We start from the raw sequence: 26,262 nt of genomic DNA, 5'->3' as shown, positions 1-26,262 counted from the left end.
CCTTTATTTCCTCTTCTACATGGGTTCTGTTTCTCTTTTCCTGTCTTTTATCTATGTCTCACAATGTTTAGTGCACATATAATTATGTACTTTTGAACTTTCAATAAAGATGTTATAATAATTGTCAGAGCTGCTTGAAGATCCTAGCTCACAGAGGATCACGCTAGCCAGCGATCATTAAGTAAAAGTCTTTATTGAATTACAGTTTCCATTCTCACGCTGCTGCGCACAACTCTACGTCTAGTAGCTAGATCGGCGAAGCTCCGTCTGAGTCTCCGCCCCGTGTGCACCAACTTAATATCCTAGCCTTGCTCCACCTTTTCCGCCTGACTGTCCTCCTCTGGGTCCCTCTACCCCCCGGGGCTTCTTCCTTCCGGGATTCTTCTGACGCTGACCCGGACCCTCCTGCCTCCTTGCGCCGGGCTTTAGGACCTGGCTCCCTTTCGGGGCTGCTTACTGCGCCGCCTTCCTCTGCATTTGAACTTGGCGCGCGCGCCCAACCTTCCACTTTCCTCTTAACCGTTTCTTCGCTCCCCGATGGAGGTGTGGCCACTCCTGACTCATGTCCTCCCTCCTGTGGTGAGCTGCCAGCGCTTCCCCCCTGGCTCCCTTCCTCTTCCCTGCTTCCTGGCGGTGACGCTGGTCCCGATTTCCAGCTGCTCCCCCCTGAGTCCCCTCTGGCTCTATCTTCCTGGGGTGCCCCCCTAGACTCCCCCCTTGCCCTGGCCACTGGTGCTCCTTTCTGTGAATCCTCTGATTCACTGGAAAGACTAGGAGATCTCGGGTCGTCGTCATCACTCATCTTTTCTTCTGCCTCCTCCCCTTCGCTCTCTGTTTCCTCCCTTGCCCGTGCCTCTGCTCCTAAACCCCTGACATCCATCCCCCCCTTGAAGCCCCCCATTCCCCCCTCCCCTCCTTCCGGTGCCGGAGCTGGGGGCTGCTGTTGCAAAGGGACGAACGTCGGATATCGGTCGCTTCCCGTGGCGGGCCTCCATCTGAAGTCTCGCGGGTCTTCCTCCCTGCTCTCGTCGACAACGGTCACCTCCGCTTCCATCTCTGTGCCGCCGTGCTCGAAACCAGGGTCGTCCCCGAAAACGTCCATGTCCGTCTCTCCCTCACTTCCTCCTGGCGGTGTTGCTCGTCCTGGGCCTTCCAGCCACCGTCTGCGGAACTGCTCCTCTGGTCTATCGTCCCACCAATACGAGGGTTCTGATGCAGATCCCGAGGGTGACCCCTCCGGGGAACGGACGTCTTGTGTCGGGTCCTCGTCCGAGTCGAACCCCCGGAAAGTGCTGGCCGAAAGCGTGGGCGTGAAAAGCCAGTCGTCGAAAAAGTCTGCTGGCATAGGTCTATGGGGAAAGAGGGCATGAAACTCGTCTTTGAGGAGAGGTTCGTCCAAGGCGTAGCCCGGCACCCAGCTGTTCGCACTGGCCGGGGTGCCCTCCTTGGCGAGAAAGTATTCTACCCCCTCTTCCCCCCATCTGGAGTCCAAAATCTCTGTGACTTCGTTGATGCGCTCCTTCTGTGCCACTCCCGCGTGCCCTGTTCTGTCTCTGACCGGACTCGGCGCCGTTCCGGGTTCCTGGAACCTGTGCGGTGCCTTGTAGGGAGTGAGCACCGATCTGTGGAATACCGGATGCATTCTGGAACCCTCCGGAAGTGCCAGTCTGAAAGCTACCAGGTTGACCTGCTCTTCGACTTGGTAGGGCCCCAGTTGTTTATGCCCTAGTTTCTTCTTGGCCAACGACCTGGCCGGCACTGCGTGGGCTGCTAACCAAACCCAGTCTCCCACGTGGAGCTCTTCGCCAACCCTTCTGTGCTTGTCCGCTTGTACCTTGTATGCGTGTTTGGCCAGCTCCAGGTGGCGCCTCAGCTGATCGTGGACTTCCTGCAGCTCCGACGCGAACGCATCTGCTGTCTGCGGCTCCCCCTCCCCCATTCTTTCCAGTCCCGGGAAGGTTCTGGGGTGCCTCCCGTTGTTGGCGAAGAACGGCGTGACCCCCATGGACACGTGCTTCGTGTTGTTGTAGGCGAACTCGGCAAGCGGCAGGTAATCCACCCACGTCGCAGGCTGTTGATTTGCATAACATCTCAGGTACTGCTGCATGATGGCATTGACCCGCTCTGCTTGCCCGTTGGTCTGCGGGTGTCTCGCCGACGCCAGGTTGATCTTGACGTTCAGGAAGCCCATCAGCTTCTGCCAGAAATTCGAGATGAACTGCCGCCCCCGGTCGGACAGAATAGACCGTGGCAGACCGTGAACCTTGAACACGTGGTCTATGAACAGTTTGGCGGTTTGCTCCGCCGTGGCCACCTTAGCACACGGAATGAAATGCGCTATCTTGGAAAACAGGTCCACCACCACCAGCACTGCCGTTTTGCCCCTCGAGCTGGGCAGATCCGTGACAAAGTCCAGGGCCACCCTTTCCCAAGGTTCGACCGGAGTTTGCAGCGGTTCCAACAGTCCGGCCGGCGGTTTGTGCACTGGTTTGGCCCTCTGGCAGGTGTCACACCTCGCCACGTAGTCTGCGACCTCCCCTCTCATTCCAGGCCACCAGAAATCCCTGGCTACTAATTCCACCGTCTTCTCCTTGCCAAAGTGCCCGGCCGTGGGCGCGTCGTGCAGCTGCTGCAGCACCTTGGCACGAAGGTCGTCTCCCGGCACGTAGATGGCCCCCTTACGGATGAGCAAACCATCTCGTAGCTGGAAACCGTCGGCCGCAGCCGTGCCCCTTTGCACCTCTGCCACCTTTGCTTGCGCGAAGGAGTCATCCTGCAACGCTCGTCGCACCGCCTCCAGGTCCACAGTGGCCGCGGCGCACGCCCATACTGTTGGTGCGAAGATGTGCATGGCGGCCGCTGGCGTTGCGTCCTCCAGATACTGTGGCTTACGGGAGAGGGCGTCCGCCATGATGTTAGTGTCCCCCGGGACATACTCTATGCGGAAGTCGAAGTTCGCAAAAAACTCAGCCCAACGTATCTGCCTCTGGTTTAGGAACTGTGCCGTGCGCCAGTGCTCCAGATTCTTGTGGTCCGTGCAAACCTGCACCGTGTGCTTGGCGCCGATCAGGAAGTGCCTCCACGCTTTGAACGCTGCATGAATGGCCAGCAACTCCCTGTCCCAGATGGTGTAGTTCTGCTCGGACTTGCTGAGCTTCCTGGAGTAAAACGCTGCCGGTCGCCACACCCCCTGCTGGTCCTTTTGCAGCAGGACCGCCCCCACGGCTCTGTCCGAGGCGTCTGTCTCCACCCTCATCGGCCTGCTGGGGTTGACGTGAAGCAGCTGCTCTTCCGACGCGAAGAGACGCTTGAGTGCCTGAAAGGACTGCTCCGCCTCCTCTGTCCAAACGAACTTCTTTTTCTTGGAGCTAAGCGTGTCTGTGATGGCCGCTGTCTGCATCGCGAAGCCCTTGATAAACTTGCGATAGAAGTTCGCAAAGCCGACAAACCTCTGGACCTCCTTCCGGTTGCGTGGACTCTTCCAATCCAATACCGCGCGAACCTTGGCGCTGTCCATGGCGAGCCCCTTGTCAGACAACTTGTAGCCCAGAAAATCCACCTCCGTCACGTCAAATTGGCACTTCTCCAGCTTGGCGTAGAGCCTATGTTGCTTTAGTCTGGTCAGCACTTCCTTGACGTGTCTGTCATGCTCCTGCTGCGATTCCGAAAAGATCAGGATGTCATCTAAGAAACAGACGCATGTCTTGTAGAGAAGTCCCGCCAACACGTGATGCATGAAAGCTTGAAAAACGTGGGAGCCATTTTGCAATCCAAAGGGCATAACTCTGTATTCGTAGGTACCCAGTGGCGTGAACATGGCCGTCTTCCACTCATCTCCCTCCCGCATACGAATGAGGTTGTACGCCCCTCGCAGGTCTAACTTGGTGAACACTTTTCCCTTCCGCACCTTCGCCAGGAGGTCGTCGATTCGGGGCATGGGGAAGTCCGACGGCTTGGTCCCATTGTTTAAAATGCGATAGTCCACGACCAGTCTTTTTTGGGGCGTGTCTCGCTTTTTAACAAAGAATACTGGACTGCCCCCCGCTGCCTTGGACTCTCGGATGAAACCGCGCTCCAAATTATGATCTATGAACTGTTTGAGTTCCTGCAGCTCGTCCTCTGACATGGAATACAGTTTCCCCTTAGGCAGCGCCACCCCCGGCAGCAGGTCAATCTTGCAGTCATATGGTCTGTGAGGGGGCAGCCTGTCCGCCTCCTTCTCGCAGAAAACTTCCAAAAATTCTGCGTACTTGTGGGGAATCGCTTGCAGCGTGCCTAGCAGCAGCTGTGACTCCTCTTCCTCTCCTTCCTGCCGGGGCACGATGCAGTGTTCAGCACAAAAGGAAGAGCCGAAGATCAGCTGCCTCTGGTACCAAGCCAGCGTTGGGCTGTGCTTGTCCAGCCAACTCATTCCCAATACAATGGGCGTATCCGATAGTTGAGTGACATTGAAGCTGACGATTTCTTTGTGATTTCCAAGTCGCATCGCCATGGGCGGCGTCTGCTTCACCACTTGCCCCCCTAGCAACTCCCTGCCATCCACCGTGACAACCTGCAGGGGCAGTGTGGCCGGCAGCAACTGTATAGCGTGCTTGTCGACAAAGTCCTGCCCTATAAAGTCCGCGTTGCTGCCCGAGTCAACTGTGATGGGCACGTCAGTGGTGATTCCATTGGGCAGCTGGAGAGATGCGGTGAGCCTCACCACTGGTTTGGGCGGGAGGGGGTTCACGGGCTGTAAAACCTCTGGGGACTGCGTCACTAACACGTCTGGCTGGGCCCCAGGGCCTCTTCCTCCAGCCAGACTGCGTCGTTTCCCTGCTGTGGTCCCCCTTGCTGCGGTGCTGCAGTCACCATTGCCGAGGCTGCAGTAAGCTTGTGGAGCCTCTGGGGACACTCTTTTGCCATATGCCCTGGCTCCTCACAGACGTAACACTTCCTGTTCCCTCTAGGAGGCTTCGCTTTCACTGCTGCCGGTGCTAGGGCTCTGCTTGCTGACTGAGCCCTTGCACCTCCAACCTCCATAGGTTCGGCTCCTCCTCCTGGCGGAGGCGTGGATTGCGCCCGCGCTGCTTCTCTGGGAAGGAAGGAGGGGCCCCTGGCTGGTTCGCGCCCTCCACGCCCTTCGTCCCTGCTCCACGGATGTTCTTCCAGCCTCACCCCCACTGCCAGTGCCCTCTGAACGACCTCCTGGGTGGTTCGGGGTCTCTCCCCCCTCGCGATCTCATCTTTAATCGAGTTGTGCAGCCCCTCCCAAAAGAGGTCTCTTACAGGAGCCGAATCTCTGTCCCATTCCAGGGCACTGACCAAGGCGAAAAAGCGGGCATGATACTGCCTGACGCTGGCCCTCCCTTGTCTCAGCCCATGCACCTCCTTCCGTGCAAGATCCACGTCAATACTTGATAAAAAACACCCATCCATCGCTTTAATAAAGGCATCTGCATTCTGGAGCGCCGGATCCTTATCTCTCCATAAATTGCGTAGCCATGCTTTCGCATCCCCATGCAAATGGGACATGATGAACCCCACTCTCTCTTGTTCATCTCTAAAGTCTTTATGCAGCAGTTGCAGTGCGCACAGTACGTCGGCTCTAAAGTTGGGATACTGTTGCAGGTTCCCATCGAAGTGAGAGACCAGCCCGCCTGTCCGTCTCGCCAACCCAATTCCCTCCTGCCGGGGTGTCTGCTTTGTCAGCACGTCTAACCTGACCTGGAGATCCCTGCAGGCGGCAGCTGCCTCCTCCTCTCTCTTCCTGGATGCGAGAGCCTCGGCGTTCAGTTGTGCCACTGCTTTTCTGAGTTCCTCTATCTGCTGCTCAGCCGTCATGTCGTCTGCCGTTCGTGAGCTCGCTAGTAGGCACCTGTTTCTCTCCCCTCCTCGAGGCTGTAGATGCCCACAATTGTGAGACGGAGCTTACTGTCAGAGCTGCTTGAAGATCCTAGCTCACAGAGGATCACGCTAGCCAGCGATCATTAAGTAAAAGTCTTTATTGAATTACAGTTTCCATTCTCACGCTGCTGCGCGCAACTCTACGTCTAGTAGCTAGATCGGCGAAGCTCCGTCTGAGTCTCCGCCCCGTGTGCACCAACTTAATATCCTAGCCTTGCTCCACCTTTTCCGCCTGACTGTCCTCCTCTGGGTCCCTCTACCCCCCGGGGCTTCTTCCTTCCGGGATTCTTCTGACGCTGACCCGGACCCTCCTGCCTCCTTGCGCCGGGCTTTAGGACCTGGCTCCCTTTCGGGGCTGCTTACTGCGCCGCCTTCCTCTGCATTTGAACTTGGCGCGCGCGCCCAACCTTCCACTTTCCTCTTAACCGTTTCTTCGCTCCCCGATGGAGGTGTGGCCACTCCTGACTCATGTCCTCCCTCCTGTGGTGAGCTGCCAGCGCTTCCCCCCTGGCTCCCTTCCTCTTCCCTGCTTCCTGGCGGTGACGCTGGTCCCGATTTCCAGCTGCTCCCCCCTGAGTCCCCTCTGGCTCTATCTTCCTGGGGTGCCCCCCTAGACTCCCCCCTTGCCCTGGCCACTGGTGCTCCTTTCTGTGAATCCTCTGATTCACTGGAAAGACTAGGAGATCTCGGGTCGTCGTCATCACTCATCTTTTCTTCTGCCTCCTCCCCTTCGCTCTCTGTTTCCTCCCTTGCCCGTGCCTCTGCTCCTAAACCCCTGACAATAATAATAAAATTAATTTTGATGGAAAAGTTAACAAAAAGGGTACGTGAAAGAAAGCAACGTGAGAAACTACATAACTTTTACATAACGTGGTCCTCCTTTATTACATATGCATCAAAGAAGGAGCATGCATTTAAACCACCTAAGACACGTGGGAGCATGTGGAATGGTATTTTTTAAACCAGCAACTGTAGAAATAATTTTTTTCTTTGATTATATTACTAATGTAATTACCTGGACGTAGTTGGGGCTGTTTTGGGAAAGGGGTGGTTGGGGGGGGCTGCATTTGATTGCTTGTATTTGATTATATATTGTTCTTCTATTCAACTAATAAAATATTCATAATAATAATAATAATAATAATAATAATAATAACAACACAGTACCTCTGGTTGCAAATGGGATCCGTTCCGGAGTCCCATTCGCAACATGAGCAGAAGGCAACCTGCGTCTGCCCGCACATGGGTCGCAATTCACCACGTCTGTGCATGCACGTGACGTCATTTTGCGTGTCTGCGCATGCGCAAGTGGCGGAACCCAGAAGTAACCCTTTCCAGTACTTCCGGGTCGCTGCGGGACGTAACCTGAAAGAACGTAACATGAAGCAGACATAACATGAGGTATGACTGTACAGTGGTACCTCGGGTTAAGTACTGTATTTTTCGCTCTATAAGACGCACCAGACCACAAGACGCACATAGTTTTTGGAGGAGGAAAACAAGAAAAAAAATATTCTGAATCTCAGAAGCCAGAACAGCAAGAGGGATTGCTTCGCAGTAAAAGCAGCAATCCCTCTTGCTGTTCTGGCTTCTGGGATAGCTGCGCAGCCTGCATTCGCTCCATAAGGCGCACACACATTTCCCCTTACTTTTTAGGAGGGAAAAAGTGAGTCTTACAGAGCAAAAAAAACAGTACTTAATCCGTTCTTAAGCTGAAACTGTTCTTAACCTGAAGCACCACTTTAGCTAATGGGGCCTCCCGCTGCCGCCACGCCGCTGGAGCCCGATTTCTGTTCTCATCCTGAAGCAAAGTTCTTAACCCGAGGTACTATTTCTGGGTTAGCGGAGTCTGTAACCTGAAGCGTATGTAACCTGAAGCGTATGTAACCTGAGGTACCACTGCATTTGTATGTTGTTCTTATATTCAACTAATAAAATATTCATAATAATAATAATAATAATAATAATAATAGAGCTGAGAGCAAACCCCGCCTTGGCTTTCAGATCTTGGAATGGTCGTTGCCAACAGGCTGAAGCAAGAGGAGTCCGTGATGCAGTGTAAGGTGATGGGATTTTGCACGCCCCTGCTGCAAGAAGCAGCCTACGAGCTGTGGCTTAAGAGCCAGAAGAGAGCCCTGCATCTCAAATGTGCCAGTTACCTGGAGAGCCAGGCTCACCGATGCCTGTGCTGTGGAGGAGGAGACTTCATTCCCTTCCACCGCTATGCCGTGGACGGCATGCTGCACAACATAGACCCGCAGGGAACGAAAGCGACCCGAAGCAAGGAAAGCATCCTGAACGAGGCCGCCTCCATCATCGTTTCCGTAACGCTGAAAAAACTGGAGCAAACAGATCAAGAAGGTAAAAGCCATTGCCTTAGCAGGTGCGAAACTCTGGTGATGCTTGAAGGACGGGAGTGTTTGGGTGCAAGCGTTGTCACTTTGCAGAGAGCCCAGAGGGCAGGAAGTAATCTGTAACGGACGGAAACTCTGTCGTGAATTCTCCGTGGCGCTTTAGCAGAAACGCTCAGAGTTCCAGGTTCTTTGGTGCAGTATATTGATTGTGAGCTATATATACACATAAGGGAAGCAGGTGGCGCTGTGGGTTAAACCACAGAGCCTAGGACTTGCTGATCAGAAGGTCGGCAGTTCGAATCCCCGCAATGGGGTGAGCTCCCATTGCTCGGTCCCTGCTCCTGCCAACCTAGCATTTCAAAAGCATGTCAAAGTGCAAGTACAGTGGTGCCCCGCAAGACGAATGCCTCGCAAGACAGAAAACTCGCTAGACGAAAGAGTTTTCCGTTTTGGAGGTGCTTCACAAAACGAATTTCCTATGGGCTTGCTTCGCAAGACGATAATGTCTTGCGAGTTCCTGCTGGTTTTTCCCCTCCCCCCCTTTTTCTAAGCTGCTAAGCCGCTTATCAGCTGATCCGATCAGCAGATAAGCCGCTAAAAGCCGCTAATAGCGCTAATCCGCTAATCCGTCAATGGGCTTGCTTTGCAAGATGAAAAAACTGCTAGATGAAGAGAATCACAGAACGGATTCTTTCCGTTTTGCGAGGCACCACTGTAGATAAATAGGTACCGCTCCGGCGGGAAGGTAAACAGCGTTTCCGTGCGCTGCTCTGGTTCGCCAGAAGCGGCTTAGTCATGCTGGCCACATGACCCGGAAGCTGTACGCCGGCTCCCTCGGCCAGTAAAGCGAGATGAGTGCCGCAACCCCAGAGTCGGCCACGACTGGACCTAATGGTCAGGGGTCCCTTTACCTTTACTATGTTAAACATATCTGTGTGCTGTGTTCGATATATGCCTATTATCTGTGCTTTGGGTCCACCAGCTTGTGCTGTGGCCCTGCTTCACCTACCACCGGTATGCAGCCCCCTCATGGGGACATGGTTGCCCAAGGAGCAAAAGGTTCTCCACCCCTCTGTAGTGCAGCCCAGAGTTTGTACTGATGCTAAATACAAATGCAAGAAGTGTTCACATCAGCTCCTGTCTCCCTTTAACTGCAGGTCTGAATGAAGATGCCTCAATGTTTGTTCCGTTCCAATCTTCAGGCAGCACTACAGGATCTTCTCCAACATCAGAAACAGGTAAAACTCCTTCTGGAAGTTTTATATTGATTGGAGGATGAATGGGATTGCATGATGTAGAAATTTGGGGTTTGGGTTTTGCTTCCCAACTCCCCATGGGGCTCCCCTAAGTCCATGATCGGTCGGAGAAGAATGGATGGAGGCAGGACCCAGTGGAAAGTTGTTCTGTTCATAGCTGTCAACTTTCAGATTTGAAAATAAGGGATCATCAGCCTCGAAAATAAGGGGTCAGCAGCCTCACCTGTCCCAGGGACAGTCTACAGGATATCTAACAGTCTGGGATAGCAGCGGGAAGCAGCGGGAAACGGCACTGGAATAGGGAATTTCCCGCAAAAAAAAAAGGAAGGTTGACAGCTATGGCTCTGTTGCAACAGAGTTCCCTCCCCTCCTTGCAAGGAGAGAGAGACCCTGAGCAAAAGTGTGCAGGGACCTTTAAAGACTTTGGACATTGCCCAACCCCCTTAGCCAAAGACCACCCCAAAGTCATCATACATACAGCATAGGAGGCACTCTACAGCAGAAATCCTGTCTGCCATGATACCTGATAAAGGGGGCTGGTTGCATTACCTGGGCAGCCTGGCCATTCTTTGGTGATGGTTAATACTTTAGCTCCTAAATCCAGGTCACAGGCTCACCTTATTCATACACAAATACGCCCTTAAGACAGGATTTGTAAGCGAAAAGACAATGAGAAGGCTTTCCCCATTTGCCTCCCTTACTGCAGAGGAATATTTGAGGTCATTGGGAGAGACAAAATGGCTTCAGGACTGCTCTCCCGCACTATTTCAGGCACATGGTTCATATATTTAGATATGTGTGCTTCTATGAATATTTATTCTATATTTGAGACCTTAAAATTATTGCAACAGCAGATGGAATGCAGGGTGATAGGAACATAAAAGATAACTGATCTTAAACAGTGGGCTCACACAACCTATCGAGTATAGTAATGTCACTATTTTGAATCTCTCCCTTACGGAGAAGAGTCCAAGATTCTTGGTCCCTCTGCTGAGCAACTTGAGAATTTTCAACAGCTCAGAGCATGTCAGCCGCCCCAGCCAGCATCCCTGATACTGGCACAGACTAAATGTCTCAGATGACCATGTTCTTACTAAGCTCTGCTGGACAGAGCAACTAAGGACAGGTGGCTGGGCACAAAAGTGTCATGATAAGCTTAGGGTTTATAATCTCTAAATGGAGAAATAGTAATGATGATGATGATGATGATGATAAGAATAAGAATAATAATTTATTATTTATATCCTGCCCATCTGGCTGGGCTTCCCCAGCCACTCTGGGTGGCTTCCAACAAAATATTAAAATACAGTAATCCATCAAACATTAAAAGCTTCCCTAAACAGAGCTGCCTTCAGATGTCTTCTAAAAGTCTGGTAGTTGTTGTTCTCTTTGACATATGGTGGGAGGGCGTTTGTAGTGGTTGGGAGTTACTCGTGCGTAATCCTGCTCCGTTTGAGCATTAGATTGCCTGGTTAAACCATCCGGACTGCACAGCCCATCTCAGCGTGGCTGCCCTTAGTCACTCGTAGAATCTGTCTGTGGGCGTTTCTTAAAGCGTTGCCAACATAAGAGTTGTTTGACGCCTAATCGTCTCCGCCTCTCACTGCGCGGGAGTCTCCTGCGCAGGGTGGGTGTGGGCAGCGGGGTGCTTGGGCTCTCCTCACTAACTTCCAACGAAGAGTCCTGGAGCCCCTGCACCTCCCTGTCCCGTTGCTCTCCTGGGTCCCTGGTGTTACACTCATTCTCTTCCCCTTCTTCCCAGCTGAGTCTCCCCCTAGCGCTGGGACCTTCTCCTGCAGAATCAGAGACCCTCTTCTTCTCCTGTGCCTCTGATGTCAGTTCCCTGACAGCGTTCCACAAGGCGGGTGTCCCTACCGGGAAGGCCCTCTGCCTGGTTCCCTGTAACCTGGCTTAGCCCTGAGTTAGCCCTCAGTCCATGCGAAACTGGATCTTTGGTCAGGATGCCCACCAAGATAGGGCATTCATTATGGCTGCCCGTTATTCTGTTTGGTACCCCCAAATCAAGATGAACCACTTAAAGCCTCATTACCTTGAGACACTGACTTACTGCAGCTGCATGGGGTGTTGGTTGAACTAAGGTTCCAACAGGTGCCCTCAGTGTATTTAGAGGGGAAATACCTCAGAATTGCCCATATGGAACGCAAGCGCATTTATGGATGCAATCAGGTTTAGGGTGTCATGCATTACCTGCTGCTTCGCCCCTTATATTCAGTCCCCAGATAATTTTTTTTATCCCCTGTTCTTGACTGTCTCTCTTGACTATTGCACAACTTCGGAAAGCTTTTACAGAGTTACGACTAAATACAATAAACTCTGCTTATAGAGATGGGAGACACAGAGGCATACCAAAAAAAGAACGTGTTTGCATTAGGGGATGTTCTGAAGTAGAGGACCTTATGCATTACATCTTGCACTGTTCCTTATATAATGATGCAAGAAAAATATTTTTAGTACCTATAATGACAAGGTCCCCTGGCCAGAACCCCTTTGACATGATTTTATATCTCCTCGCAGACACAGATAAGTATGTGACTTGGCGTGTAGCACTTTTTGCAACTGCTGCTAGGAAAATTAGAGCAAATTACCGTATTTTTTGCACCATAACACTCACTTTTTTCCTCCTAAAAAGTAAGGGGAAATGTCTGTGCGTGTTATGGAGGAAATGCCTATGGGTGGCATGCCTATGGATTTTACTCCTCTAAAAACTATGCGTGTGTTATGGTCGGGTGTGTGTTATAGAGCGAAAAATACGGTATATAGCCAAGGTAGCCATTAACTGTAAAGGAGATGAATTCATTTGATTCTATCTATCTACTTCAGGCTATGCTCTATCTTTGTCACCAAACTCTGAGTATAAATTGCACACTGTATTAATTGACATTGTTGTTAACATTAGTGGCCATGCGATGATTTTAGCTTATGAATTTTATTGTTTAATGACTTGATTTGTACATTGGGGTACTTTTATAGCTCTGTTTAGAGTACGTAATGTTTTGATAATATACTGTATTTTTTGCACCATAACACTCACTTTTTTCCTCCTAGAAAGTAAGGGGAAATGTCTGTGCGTGTTATGGAGCGAATGCCTGCAGGTGGCGGGGGGGATCTGCTGCAGTCGTGAGCAGAGGATCCATGGTTCCCCTTCCTTCCCTCCTCCGTGGTTACAAAGCACGGATCCACATGGATCCTCAGGATTTCTGCATTGGGCTACTCCAAACTCACTGTCAGATCACATGTCTGTGGCCACAGCATGAACCACAAAAATCATATATCCACTATTTCGTTTAGAATATTTTTTTCTTGTTTTCCTCCTCTAAAAACTATGTGTGTGTTATGGTCGCGTGCGTGTTATAGAGCGAAAAATACGGTAAATGTCTTAAGTCTTTTGTATCAATTCAGTATATTTTCTTTTAATTGTCAAATAATTCTGTGTACGTTGCGGCAGCCTTATACCCCAGGAGGGAATGCTTGAGCTCCTAGCTGATAAAGACCTACAGATTATGCACCTGGTAGCCAAATTTGCTCTGACACCTAAGAAGCTCTGTTCTGGATATGTTAATTTTAAAGTTTTATGCTGTAAACTTTTTATAGGGTATATCTATCATGCGATTTCAGAGGAAAGCCTTGCCTTGCCATCTGCTATGCATTGCAGCGGCCTTTGGTTATGCACAATAAACTGATTGAAAACCAAGAAACCCATAACCAAGAAACCATGGTGTTAATGCAGGTACTGAGACATGCTAGTAGGCTTAACACTGGACTTATTCTTGAATTTTGTTTGCTTTACAGCATACCTATCCAGGATTAAACAGTGTCCTTCAGAGCGTTTTCTAGGATCAAGTAACGGTAAACGGATTTCACCGAAACCCCAAATGTACACAATTAACCGCTTTCTTGAATGATGGAATCGTATCAGATGCATCTTCCTTTGCTTTCTTTTCCTCCCCCAGAAATTCTTGTTTCTGACACCGGGATGGAAAATAGAATCACAAGACGCAATCTTAGCAAAGGTAGGCTCAACCGTATTTAACAGCTCACGACTGAAAAATCTCCATATGATGCTTCCATGTTCACACACACACACACACACACACACACACACAAATGAGTGCTTGGTTTAGTCTCATTTATACCTATGAATTCCATTCCTTTTCTTACTTAACAAGAAACCATAATGTCTGCAGCAATGCATTTATCATTCTTCCCTTCCTTTTCTAGAAGAGCTTCAGGGGAGACCCAGCTTGCAAGAGTCCTTTAGGTTTGATGAAAAGAACTTCTATATTCTTTGGCATTCTGCTATGACTGGGGTACTTTAAGGGTCTAAGAATCTCTCTTACATGAAATCAGAGTAATAGTTGATCTTACCTGGTACTAAAAACGTTGGCTGGTATTTGTTATTATATCTGGTTGATCAACTGGGGGTCTTTTTCAGCTCTGTTCACCTGAGAGCTCTTAGCTTAGAGATAATGTAGGGGATTAAATAAGAAGCCCACTGATAGTTGTCATGATCAGAAGACTACCAGAGGTTGTCTACTAAGAGTCAGAAAATAGAGAGTTTACAGGCAGGGCTTTTTGCCATCCGTGAATCCATATCCGATGTATCTTGGCAGATTCCGTGTTCATTTTCTTGACTGCATTTCACCACCCTTTCTCCAAAGAGTGCAAAGTAGCTTAAGGTGTAAAGGTACCCCTGACCGTTAGGTCCAGTCGTGACCGACTCTGGGGTTGTGGCGCTCATCTCGCTTTATTGGCCGAGGGAGCCGGCGTACAGCTTCCGGGCCATGTGGTCAGTATGACTAAGCCACTTCTGGCGAACCAGAGCAGCACACGGAAACGCCGTTTACCTTTCCGCCACAGTGGTACCTATTTATCTACTTGCACTTTGACGTGCTTTCGAACTGCTAGGTGGGCAGGAGCTGGGACCGAGCAATGGGAGCTCACCCTGTTGTGGGGATTCGAACCGCCAACCTTCTGATCGGCAAGACCTAGGCTCTGTGGTTTAACCCACAGTGCCACCAGTGTAGGGCAGTAGCTTAGGGTAGAACGAAAGATCTGGGAGACACAGGGCAGTCTGCTCCCCATAATTTGGTGCAACTCATCACTTGATGTGACATTGCTACTCCCTGTTTTCCCCCCAAGTTGTAATTACGTGCAGCAGAAATGGGGAAACTCATGATATGATTATGTCATTATAAATATGGCACAGTGAGCTTCCTTAGAGGTTAGAATTGGGGACTCAGCTCTTTTCAACTGAAATTGCTCTGAGGTCCAGTTTTATAGGGACGCAGGTGGCGCTGTGGTCTAAACCACAGAGCCTAGGGCTTGCCGATCAGAAGGTCGGCGGTTCGAATCCCCGCGACGGGGTCAGCTCCCATTGCTCGGTCCTTGCTCCTGCCAACCTAACAGTTCGAAAGCACATCAAAGAACAAGTAGATAAATAGGTACTGCTCTGGTGGGTAGGTAAATGGCGTTTCCATGCGCTGCTCTGGTTCGCCAGAAGCGGCTTAGTCATGCTGGCCACATGACCCAGAAGCTGGATCCCTCAGCCAATAAAGCGAGATGAGCAACACAACCCCAGAGTCAGCCACGTCTGGACCTAATGGTCAGGGGTCCCTTTACCAGTTTTATATTTTGACTCAAAAGATGGTTCAGTCACAATATAGTAAAATATTTTGTCGATTTTTCAATCCCATGTTTTCTTTTAAAGCCATTCTCTATTAAACATCTTTATTCTTCATAACCCCAAAATATACTTCCCTCTCCACAGGTTTCTTTTGAACCCCACTGCCCCCTTTCCTTCCCTCTCTCCCTTCCCCAGAATGCTTTAGCTTCCCTGCTAGTTCTGTACTTTTTCACTTTTTCATCTCCTCATCTCCCCCCCCCCACCTCACCCCGTTTCTTCATGGTTTCCCTGAAGCCCCATTTCTCAGGCGCTCACTCTTTTTCTCTCTATCTGTTACAGTTAATTAACTTCCTGCTCTGCTCCAAAGCAGTTGTCTGGATTGGGGTGTCACAGGTTTTTGTCCTGGGCCCATTGTTTTTTCAACGCCTTTATAAATGACTTGGATGAAGGAATTGTGGGGACGGTCATCGAATTTGCAGATGACACCCAACTGGGAGGGGTAGCTAATGGCGCAGAAGACAGAATCGGGATTCAAAAGGACATTAACAGACTAGAGCAGGGGTCAGCAACCTTTTTCAGCCACTGTCCCTTAGACAGTGGTGGTGGGCCGGACTATATTTCAGGGGGGGAAATATGAACGGATTCCTATGCCCCACAAATAACCCAGAGATGCATTTTAAATAAAAGAACACATTGTACTCATGTAAAAACACCAGGCAGGCCCCACAAATAACCCAGAGATGCATTTTAAATAAAAGGACACATTCGACCCGTGTAAAAACACACTGATTTCCGGACCGTCTGCGGGCCGGATTGAGAAGGCAATTGGGCCGTATCTGGCCCTCGGGCCTTAGATTGCCTACCCTTGGACTAGAGAACTGAGCCACAACGAATTTCAGTAGGGACAAATGTCAGACTCCGAACTTAAGACAGGAAGAACCAGATGCACAAATATAGGATGGGGGACACCTGGCTTACTAGCGGTACATGCGAAAAGGATCTAGGGGTCTTGGTGGACCACAAGCTTAAAACGAGTCAACAGTATGATGCAGCCACAAAAAAGCTAATGCTATTCTAGGCTGCATCAACAGAAGTCTAGTGCCCAGGTCAAGGGAAGTAATAGTGCTCTTCTGCCTTGGTCAGACCACACTTGGGAGTCCTGTGTCCAATTCTGGGCATCACAGTTTAAGAAGGATGTTGACAGGCTGGGATGTTTACAGAGGAGGGCTGTTAAGATTATCACGGGTCTGGAAACTAAGCCTTATGAGGAACGGTTGAAGGAGCTGGCTATATTAGTGCAAATATCATACAGAAATGTATATATTAGGCAAAAGCGCAAATAAGAATGTTGATTAGGAGAAATTTGCGCATGAAGGCTGATGAATTTTCACGAGATTCTTTTAACTGGAGGAAACAGCAACTCGGATTTTCCACCGATTGCTATTTGCTCCAATTCAGTTGTAAAGAGCTGATTTTCATGGGGAAAGCATTGGGGCAAAAAAATAAAAATAAAAAGGATTCTCAGACCTGGACCTGAAAAACTTTGACTTGTGTCTAGAAATGAGGAGCAAAGGTTGTATTTATTTATTTAATTTTCAAAAAGTTCAAAAAGTACAACTAAACATCATGAGACATAAATAAAAGAGGGGGTGAACAGCACCTGTGTAGAAGGGAAAATAAAAGGGGCAGGGGAAACCGCCGCCCCCCCAAAAAACTGTATACTTTACAAAGTTGTTATTGTACTGCACCAGATTTCAACCTATTACAGTATTTGTAAGAGTGGTGTCAGGAGCTGGCCAGCTGCCGGCTTGAGAAAACAACATGCAAGCAGTAATTTACAGAAGATTTATTGCATACAAGCAATTAGCCTCTGGCCGCTCTCTCTCAGAGCGTCCATAAATCACAATCAAGTTGAGTCTTCTGAAGAATACTTCCGGCTACTGCAGAATATCCTGAACTTTCTCCCCTTACGTTTATTGGTTTTCCTTCTGTCTTTGACCCTTTCCATTCACCTAGTTTTGGGACTGACAGGTTCAGAGAGCTGGCTCTCATCCAGCCTGCTTTCGCTCTGCTGATAAGCAACATTCCTAACAGCTTCAGAAAGGGGAGGCATTCGCCCCCTGTCTCTTGCTGCCTGGGAAATCTGTCAGTCTCCTGTCCTTCCTCTGCCTGCCTGCTTTCTAGCTCCGGCTACTCTTCACGATTTTCTGTCGTGTCCATGACAAGTGGATTCCAAATATCATTGAATTTGTCCTTGGCAAGTCTGCCTTTATATGCAAGTTGTTCATATGTTGAGGGTTTGTATAAGTCTTCAATCCAATCGTAGAAGGGGAGCTGCACTTTTATTTTTCCAACTCACCAGTATCAGTCTTTTTGCCTGTGGTAAGGGCACAGAGAGTCCACACACATTGTCCTTTTGTAAGCTTCCATGTGCATATAATTCAAAAGGATATTTTGGTCTGTAAAGGTAAGGTTGTTCCGTACACTTCCGTTGATGGTTTCAGTTACCTTCTGCCAAAAATCTTTCCGTATAGGACAATCAAAAGACATACATTTTAGAGAAGCATTATCCCTATTGCATCTCCAGCAGTTAGATACCTTAGATCAGTGGTGTCCAAACTTTTTTCAAAGAGGGCCAGATTTGATGAAGTGAAAGGCTGTGAGAGCCGACCAAAGGGCCAGCCAAGGTTGTGGACCTCTTTTTAAGGATTGAAGTTGTTGAGCTGTTTTAAGATTTTACCGCAAAGTTTTTGAACTTTTTTTTAAGATTGGTGTTGTTGAGCTTCTTTTAGGGTTGAAGTTGTGGGGTTTTGTGTTTTAGGATTGAAGTTATGGAGGTGGTTTTTTTTAGGATTTTACCCCAGGAAATAAACTGCCAAAAGGGCCCGATTAAACCGACCAGTGGGCCGGATTAGGCCCCCGAAACAGACTCTGGACACGCCTGCTTTAGGTAGTCCTTTTTTAAACAAATGTAATGGGCTCCAGTATATTCTAAATACAGTGGTACCTCAGGTTACATACGCTTCAGGTTACATACGCTTCAGGTTACAGAGTCCACTAACCCATAAATATTACCTCGGGTTAAGAACTTTGCTTCAGGATGAGAACAGAAATCGTGCTCTGGCGGCGCAGCGGCAGCAGCAGGAGGTCCCATTAGCTAAAGTGGTGCTTCAGATCAAGAACAGTTTCAGGTTAAGAACAGACCTCCGGAACGAATTAAGTACTTAAGCCGAGGTACCACTGTATCAGAAATGCGGAGCAAAGGTAAGGGTGGACAAGCGTTAAGTCTTTCTGTCCTGGGTTGAGGAGCCAAGCATACGTTAGAAGTTGCTGAGATTCCCCCCCCCCCCCACTGTCCCCATTTGGTCAGAGCGGAAGATATAGAAATGAAGTTTTTAGAGAGGATGGATGAAATCATCATGCTTACTGACAAGGGCAAGAAAAGAATCAAGAACCTGAGCTCCTGTGAATGTGAAGAGATTGTGGAGTACATCATCATACCTTTGTCTCAACACTGCGTGGCTGTGGAAGATACCCCTCGGGCCCTTTATTACTTGTTGGAGTCTGCGTGTGGTTATGTCCACCTTTCCAACAATTATATGGTGAGTAAGACCTACTCAATCTTCCCCACTCCAGCTGCCCATGTCCTTCACCCCTCTCTCCTTCTCCACAGTCAGAGGCCACCCTAAACGCACAACATTGCATGTGTCAAGTTTTGTGAAAGTCCCAGCTGCAGGATAGTGGTAGGGCAAAACTGTGTATGGTAGAAGTTTGTACTCTTATTTGTAGTTCCACGTGGGGAACAGAACCGTTGCTAGTTTTATTTTACCCTACTGCAGGGCAGTTTCCCCTGCTCGGTGAGTTTGCTCCCTCTCTTCTGTTGGCTGAGTGGGTGAGAGGGTCAGTTTTGTCAATGGACAAAAATGGCTTGGGCTTGGGCAACTATTCAAGCTTTGTAGGACCAGGCACTGGGCTCCCCATACCCCAACCCATATAAATAAGAGTCCAATAAGACTGGTTTTGGGTCAAAACAGGCCACAACATTATTGGATACAGATGAAAGAGGTTTGGCATGGGCATGGGGCAATCTAAATACCGTATTTTTCACTCCATTAGACACACTTTTTTCCTCCTAAAAAGGAGGAGGAAATGTCTATGCATCTTATGGAGCGAATGTGTGGTCCCTGGAGCCAAATTGCCCAGGGGCAAAAAGCAGATTGTGCTTTTTTTTCCAGAAAGAGGGGAGGGGGTGTTGAAACAAAGCCGCTGAGCAACTGATCAGCAAGCGATCGGGAGGGAGATAAAGGACTCTGGCGATAAAGGAGGCTGCCCGGGAGGGGGGAGGTAAAGACAGCGAATGCGCAAAGGGGGGAAACAGGAATACTAAAGCAAGCAATGAGAAGAGAAACTCACCGTCAAATCACATATCATGTCTGTGGCCACAGCATGAATCACAAAAATCATACATCCACTGTTTCATTCAGAATATTTTTTTTCTTGTTTTCCTCCTCTAAAAACTAGGTGGGTCTTATGGTCAGGTGCGTCTTATGGAGCGAAAAATACAGTACTTCTGGCCCGCTCACCGTGGTCAATCCAGGCGGGGGTTCCTAAGACTTACATCCAATAGGGTGACCCCTGCAGGGACTGCCGTCTGGGGGAGTGCCTTTGGCCCTGCCCCCCCCAGGGCACGTGGACATGGCCACTCCCCCCCAGATCCCTGTAACGGGATACCCCAGCGTTTGGAGGGGCAGGCAGAGACTACAACCACCCCTCCATCCAAAATAAAGGATTGCCCCAATGCCCAATCAGTTGTGACAATTGCTATGAGGTAGGCAAAACCACCGGGTCACGGTGCCAATTAGTTCAGTGGGCAAATTCCTACCCGGCCCTATAAAGTGGTGATGACTGTAACGACAGCAAAATCATTGACTATCACCTTAAACCTAGGGTGGGTGGGGAACCTGGCGAAGGAAGAAACAGGTAGTGCCCCAGGTGTAGGCTGCTTAAATGGGCAAGGGGCAGACCCGAGGGAAGCCCACTCGCTCCATTGGCTCTGCCCCCTGGCACAGCCCAAATCTCAGCCTGCAGCCCCATTCGCCAAAGCAGGATGCAGGCTAGGATCTGGTTTCCGATAGGCGACGGGGGCTTATGCTCCCACCGCCTATCAGGAAGGGCCCTGAAGTTCCCTCTTTGAAGCCTCTGCCGTCCCGCAATGCACTAAGAGGGGTGAGCGGACTTGTCAGAAAGGCAAAGAGGAAATCTTGTCCCCTCACCCATTTCCCCATACTCCTCTGATGAATGGAGAGTGTGCACGCTGAGCTCAACCCCAGATGCACCGGAATATGGGCAAGGGAATGGGAGTAAACGGATCAAGGAACTAAATATTCTGTTCTGTGTTGTCCTTCTTTGAGGCTTTTACGTATCTGAACACAGCAGAGCTCATGCTGAAATCGGTGAGTCCCAAGCAAAGAAACATTAGCTTGTTTGAGGAGTCAGTATTGCACAGCCTCAAAGGAGAGGTAAGAGGACCTGCTGGATTTGGTTGATACGGGGAGGGTGGAAATTTCGAAGCCCTACATGGATTGGGTCCAGGCTTCCTTGAAGACTGTATTCCTTCATAGAAACCTCCCTGGGCTCTGCGATCTTCAGGGTAGACCTGTCTCTTGGTCCTGCCACCCTCACAAGCACCCTGGGGTGGGGGCCCTCTTGGTGGCTACTCCCAGACTCTTGAACTCCCTCCCTAGAGATGCCCGACTTGTTCCTTCCTTGTTGTCGCATCACCAGCCAGCGAAGACCTCCTTTCCCCAATAGTCTTTTGGGAGCTGACTGCTTTTAATGAGGTGGCTGATGCTGTGCTTTCTAAATTGCATTTATTTGTATGGCTTTAATAGATCTTACACACATGCACAAACACACCCTTAATTCTATTCTATTAGCTTTTAATGGTTGGTCTGCAATCAGAACTAACAATGTGCACCTTATCACTTGGTGCACACATGCCCATAGAGATGGCCTGAGGGCTAGAGCTATGGGGCTTCCCTTTCTTCTTAAGTATGACCCCTTTCTCCACATTTCTATTTTTAAATCCATCCATCATTTCCTACCCAGTTGCTCTGTCAGAAGTCTTGTGCAGGCCGAGATGCAAATTCCACTCAAGTTATTTGTTAAAATTGAAATTACTATTCATTAAGCAGTGAAGGGTTTTAAAAATAGCAACCTTCTCAATTCTTAAAAATCAAATTGGTTAATACTGGACAGTATGGGCAGAAAGCCACCGCCCTGTGGATGACCGGCGAGGGTGGCTTAACCTTTTTGCTCCTCCCACAAGCTGTTTCTCCGCCCCCATAGGAACTAATGGAGCCACTAATTCACATGGAGGCAGGAAAAAGACCCTGCAAAGGCAAAATCAGATAATAGAATCATAGAGTTGGAAGAGACCACAAGGGCCATCGAGTCCAACCCCCTGCCAAGCAGGAAACACCATCAGAGCACTCCTGACATATGGCTGTCAAGCCTCTGCTTAAAGACCTCCAAAGTAGGAGACTCCACCACACTCCTTGGCAGCAAATTCCACTGTCGAACAGCTCTTACTGTCAGGAAGTTCTTCCTAATGTTTAGGTGGAATCTTCTTTCTTGTAGTTTGGATCCATTGCTCCGTGTCCGCTTCTCTGGAGCAGCAGAAAACAACATTTCTCCCTCCTCTATGTGACATCCTTTTATATATTTGAACATGGCTATCATATCACCCCTTAACCTCCTCTTCCCCAGGCTAAACATGCCCAGCTCCCTTAGCCATTCCTCATAAGGCATCGTTTCCAGGCCTTTGACCATTTTGGTTGCCCTCCTCTGGACACGTTCCAGTTTGTCAGTGTCCTTCTTGAATTGTGGTGCCCAGAACTGGACACAGTACTCCAGGTGAGGTCTGACCAGAGCAGAATACAGTGGCACTATTACTTCCCTTGATCTAGATGCTATACTCCTATTGATGCAGCCCAGAATTGCATTGGCTTTTTTAGCTGCCGCGTCATAGAATCATAGAATTGTAGTGTTGCAAGGGGCTATGTAGGGCTGTCTTTAGCATATGTGGTGCCAGGGTGCAAAGATCTGCCCAGTGCCCCCAAATGTTCATCTTGCTACTTTCACGGAGGGAAGACTGGGGTTGTGGGGTGAGGGAGGGAGGGAGGCTTGGGAAGGAAGCTGCACATCAGCCCACCAGCCATATAGTTGGCGGGGTGCAGCTTCCATCCTAAGCCTCTGCAGGGATCGCTCTCCTCCCACGGAGGCTTGGGAGGCAAGCTGTGTGCCCACCAGCCGTATAGTTGGCGAGGCGCAGCTGGCAGGCGTGCAGGGAAAGGGGAGGCCGCCAACAAAGCCGCACAGCTCCCCCACTCGCTGGGGTGCCCCTGAGAGGCCGGCGCCCTGGCGCAACGAACCACTAAGCCCTATGGGAAAGATGGCTCTGGGGCCGTGAGGATCATCTAGTCCAACTCTCTGCAGTGCAGGAATATTTCGTCCAATGCAGGGCTCAAACCCACGACCCAGAGAGTCTTAAGAGTCTTGTGCTCCACCAACTGATCTGTCCCTTGTGGTGTGGTTGAGGGTAACCAACCCTCTGGTGGTGTTTCCTGCTTGGCAGGGAGTTGGACTCGATGGCCCTTGTGGTCTCTTCCAACTCTATGATTCTATGATTCTATGAACCCATCTCTTGGGCATTCCACACTGGGATAACCTTCAGCTCCCACCCCTTGAGTAAGCTCCTTCTTTTTCTTACCCCCTCTGGGAAAACTGGCTACAATAGTTCCTACAGAAGTCGTTGCTGCTGTGTGGTGAGCAGAGCTGGTGCACACCCCACGATTTTCTTTGCAAACATTAAATAGTAGTGTTCACTTTTATGAGCAACTTCACTCTGCTTCTTGCAGTAGCCCCTCTTGTAATCACATACTCCCAATCGCTGCGTAGGCAACATGGATGATCATGGCCAAACATTATTTCCGTTGCAGTCTTGCTACACAAATGCAATACTCCTTGCCCCATATCAACCCACCCCCACAAAAAGATGTGCCCAAGAGGCTCTCTTGCAGGTTCATGCATTAAACAAGGAGTCTGGGATTCAGGGGGAGGCCAGTGAAGGCGGTCAAGGTCCTGTGTGAGTCTCTGGAGGCGGCTGGATGATGAATGGCAGCTATCAGATTGAGGCTGAATACTGACAAGACAGAAGTTCTGTTTTGGGGAGATAGGGGGCAGGTGGGTGTGGGGGACTCCCTGGTCCAGAACAGGGTAACCATGCCCAGGAAAGACCAGGTGCGCAGCTTGGGAGTCATTTTGGACTCACAGCTGTCCAGGGCAGCTGTCTACCAGTTCCAACTGGTACGCTGGCTGAGACCCTACCTGCCCGCGGACTGTCTGGCCAAAGTGGCGCATGCTCTGGTTATCTCCCACTTGGACTATTGCAATGCACTCTACGTGGGGCTACCTTTGAAGGTGATCCGGAAACTACAACTAATTCAGAATGTGGCAGCTAGACAAATGACTGGGAGCAACCACCAGGACTATATAACACTGGTCCTGAAAGACCTACATTGGCTCCCAGTACGTTTCTGAGCACAGTTCAAAGTGTTGGTGCTGACCTTTAAAGCCCTAAATGGCCTCGGCCCAGTATACCGGAAGAAGCATCCCCACCCACATTGTTTAGCCCGGACACTGAGGTCTAGCTCTGAGGGCCTTCTGGTGGTTTCCTCACTGCGAGAAGCGAAGTTATCAGGTGATACTAAAGAACTCGCCAATAACCATTGCATTGTTGTCTCCCGCACGTCTCTGTAGGTCTCTTACAACATGGGTCAAATCAATTTGGCAAAAAAAATGGTGAAGAAGGCTTTGCGTTTATTGAAGAGAAGCTTCCCAATGACCATTATAGGAGTCTTTTTCAAGTCCATGGTGGAAACTTCCAAACACTTGTCTCATCAGAAGAAGCAGGTTCCTTGGCAAATGTCCAGTGGGTATGGTGATTCTGGCAAATTGTTTTTAGAAGGTGGAGTGGATGTGCTGCTGAGTTATAGAACTGAAAGGAGTATTGTGGATCAACAGGTCCACTGCCAAGATCTCAAGTAACCTAGAAGGCGGCATTTTTCCATTTCCGCCAAGCTAAGCAGTTGGCTCCTTACCTCTCTCGCCCTGACCTAGCCACGGTGATCCACGCGACGGTCACCTCCAGACTGGATTATTGTAACTCGCTCTACGTGGGGCTGCCCTTGAGACTGACCCAGAAACTCCAGCGGGTGCAGAATGCTGCAGCGAGACTCCTTACGGGGTCTTCGCTGCGAGATCTCATTCACCCGGTGCTATACCAGCTGCACTGGCTCCCGGTGGAGTACAGGATCAGGTTTAAGGTGCTGGTTTTAACCTTTAAAGCCCTATACGGCCTAGGACCCTCGTACCTACGGAACCGCCTCTCCTGGTATGCCCCACAGAGAAACTTACGGTCTTTAAATAAAAACATCTTGAAGGTCCCAGGCCACAGAGAGGTTAGGCTGACCTCAACTAGAGCCAGGGCTTTTTCGGCTGTGGCTCCGATCTGGTGGAACACTCTGTCACAAGAGACTAGGGCCCTGCAGGACTTGACATCTTTCCGCAGGGCCTGCAAGACAGAGCTATTCCACCAGGCCTTTGGCCAGGGCACAGCCTGACTCCCTCCCTCGGCAATCTTCGCGGAGCTCTGGCCCAATGGTTGCCAGCGGCTTGAATTAATTAATTTTATAATGAATGGTTTTAGAGTGTTGTTTATGCTGTACTTTTGTACTGTTTTATTGTTGTTAGCCGCCCTGAGCCCGGCTTCGGCTGGGGAGGGTGGGATATAAATAAAATTTATTATTATTATTATTATTATTATTATTATTATTATTATTATTAGGTGCCTGTCAAGCCTCTAGTAGGAAAGCTTCTCAAGTTGCGAAATTGTTCCAACTCTGTCCCCCTCTAGGCAGCATATTGTTCTGTTCAACTGCTGCTTGGGCCATAAACTTTTCTCATAATATACTTAGCTGGGACCTACCTTAGGGTAAGGCGTTGGATTGGATTTTATCCCAGTCACTATGCATAGGATGGACAATAGTTTCTCATCTTCTTAGAGAAGATGAGAAATACAGTACCTCCTCAGATTATGCTACCCTCGGGTAATAATAATAATAATAATAATAATAATAATAATAATAATAATTAATTATTTATACCCCGCCCATCTGGCTGGGCTTCCCCAGCCACTCTGGGCGCCTTCCAAAAATATATATTAAAATACTGTAATATATCAAACATTAAAAGCTTCCCTAAACAGGGCTGCCTTCAGATGTCTTCTAAAAGTCTGGTAGTTGTTGTTCTCTTTGACAACTGGTGGGAGGGTGTTCCACAGGGAGGGCGCCACTACCAAGAAGGCCCTCTGCCTGGTTCCCTGTAACTTGGCTCATCGCAGTGAGGGAACCGCCAGAAGGCCCTCGGTGCTGGACCTCAGTGTCTGCGCAGAAAGATGGGGGTGGAGGCACTTCTTCAGGGTAACGTAAACTTTGGGTTGCAAAAGCAGCAAACCTGGAAGTGTTTCACCGCACACGCATGCGCAGAAGCGCTCTACCATGCCGCGTGCGTGTGCAGAATTGGTTCCTCTGGGAGCTCCGGAACAGATTCCATCAGCAACCAGAGGTACCACTGTACATTTTTCTCTGCATCCGCACCTATGTTTGTGCTCCCACATCACCTGGTGCAAGACAGGTTAGTTTGCAGCCTTGTAACTCCAACCTGTCCCATCAGCTATGATGCATAGGTCAATCCAGGTGGGGGTTCCTAAGACTTACATCAAATAGGGTGACCCCCAGAGGGACCGACGTCTGGGGGAGTGCCTTTGGCCCTGGCCCCGCCTGGGCAGGTGGACATGTCCACTCCCCCTGGATCTCTTTAACGGGATACCCCAGCGTTTGGAGGGGCAGGCGGAGACTACAATCTCCCCTCCATCCAAAACAAAGGATTGCCCCAATGCACAATCAGTTGTGACGATTGCTATGAGGTAGGCAAAACCACTGGGTCAGAGCTAATTAGCCGGTGGACAAATTCCTGTTGTTGTTTAGTCGTGTCTGACTCT

At 49.6% G+C, this 26,262-nt stretch overlaps 1 protein-coding gene and 1 long non-coding RNA gene across 5 annotated transcripts in view; one reads left to right on the top strand and one right to left on the bottom strand.

Moving 5' to 3' along the window:
- Positions 1-26,262, top strand: part of ADCY10 (adenylate cyclase 10) — a 78,268-nt gene that overhangs the window by 37,965 nt on the left and 14,041 nt on the right. For 3 of the 4 annotated variants that reach the window (XM_083506706.1, XM_083506705.1, XM_083506708.1), the window contains exons 20-27: positions 7,891-8,247; positions 9,398-9,478; positions 13,307-13,363; positions 13,468-13,527; positions 13,736-13,775; positions 18,511-18,742; positions 20,552-20,659; positions 23,961-24,136. In XM_083506706.1, coding sequence (XP_083362832.1) covers positions 7,891-8,247; positions 9,398-9,478; positions 13,307-13,363; positions 13,468-13,527; positions 13,736-13,775; positions 18,511-18,742; positions 20,552-20,659; positions 23,961-24,136 — 1,111 coding nt within the window. The remainder of the gene's footprint in view (positions 1-7,890; positions 8,248-9,397; positions 9,479-13,306; positions 13,364-13,467; positions 13,528-13,735; positions 13,776-18,510; positions 18,743-20,551; positions 20,660-23,960; positions 24,137-26,262) is intronic. The other variant, XM_083506707.1, reaches the window with a different exon arrangement.
- On the bottom strand, positions 16,972-20,092 carry LOC310708507. Its single transcript, XR_014527067.1, has 2 exons — positions 19,724-20,092; positions 16,972-17,651 (listed from the first exon to the last, which is right to left on the bottom strand). It is a non-coding gene; the product is annotated as an uncharacterized lncRNA (long non-coding RNA).

This window comes from Podarcis liolepis (assembly GCF_965112155.1).
Source record: "Podarcis liolepis genome assembly, chromosome: 6".
NCBI lineage: Eukaryota > Metazoa > Chordata > Lepidosauria > Squamata > Lacertidae > Podarcis > Podarcis liolepis.
This window is presented reverse-complemented; position numbering and strand designations above follow the sequence as displayed.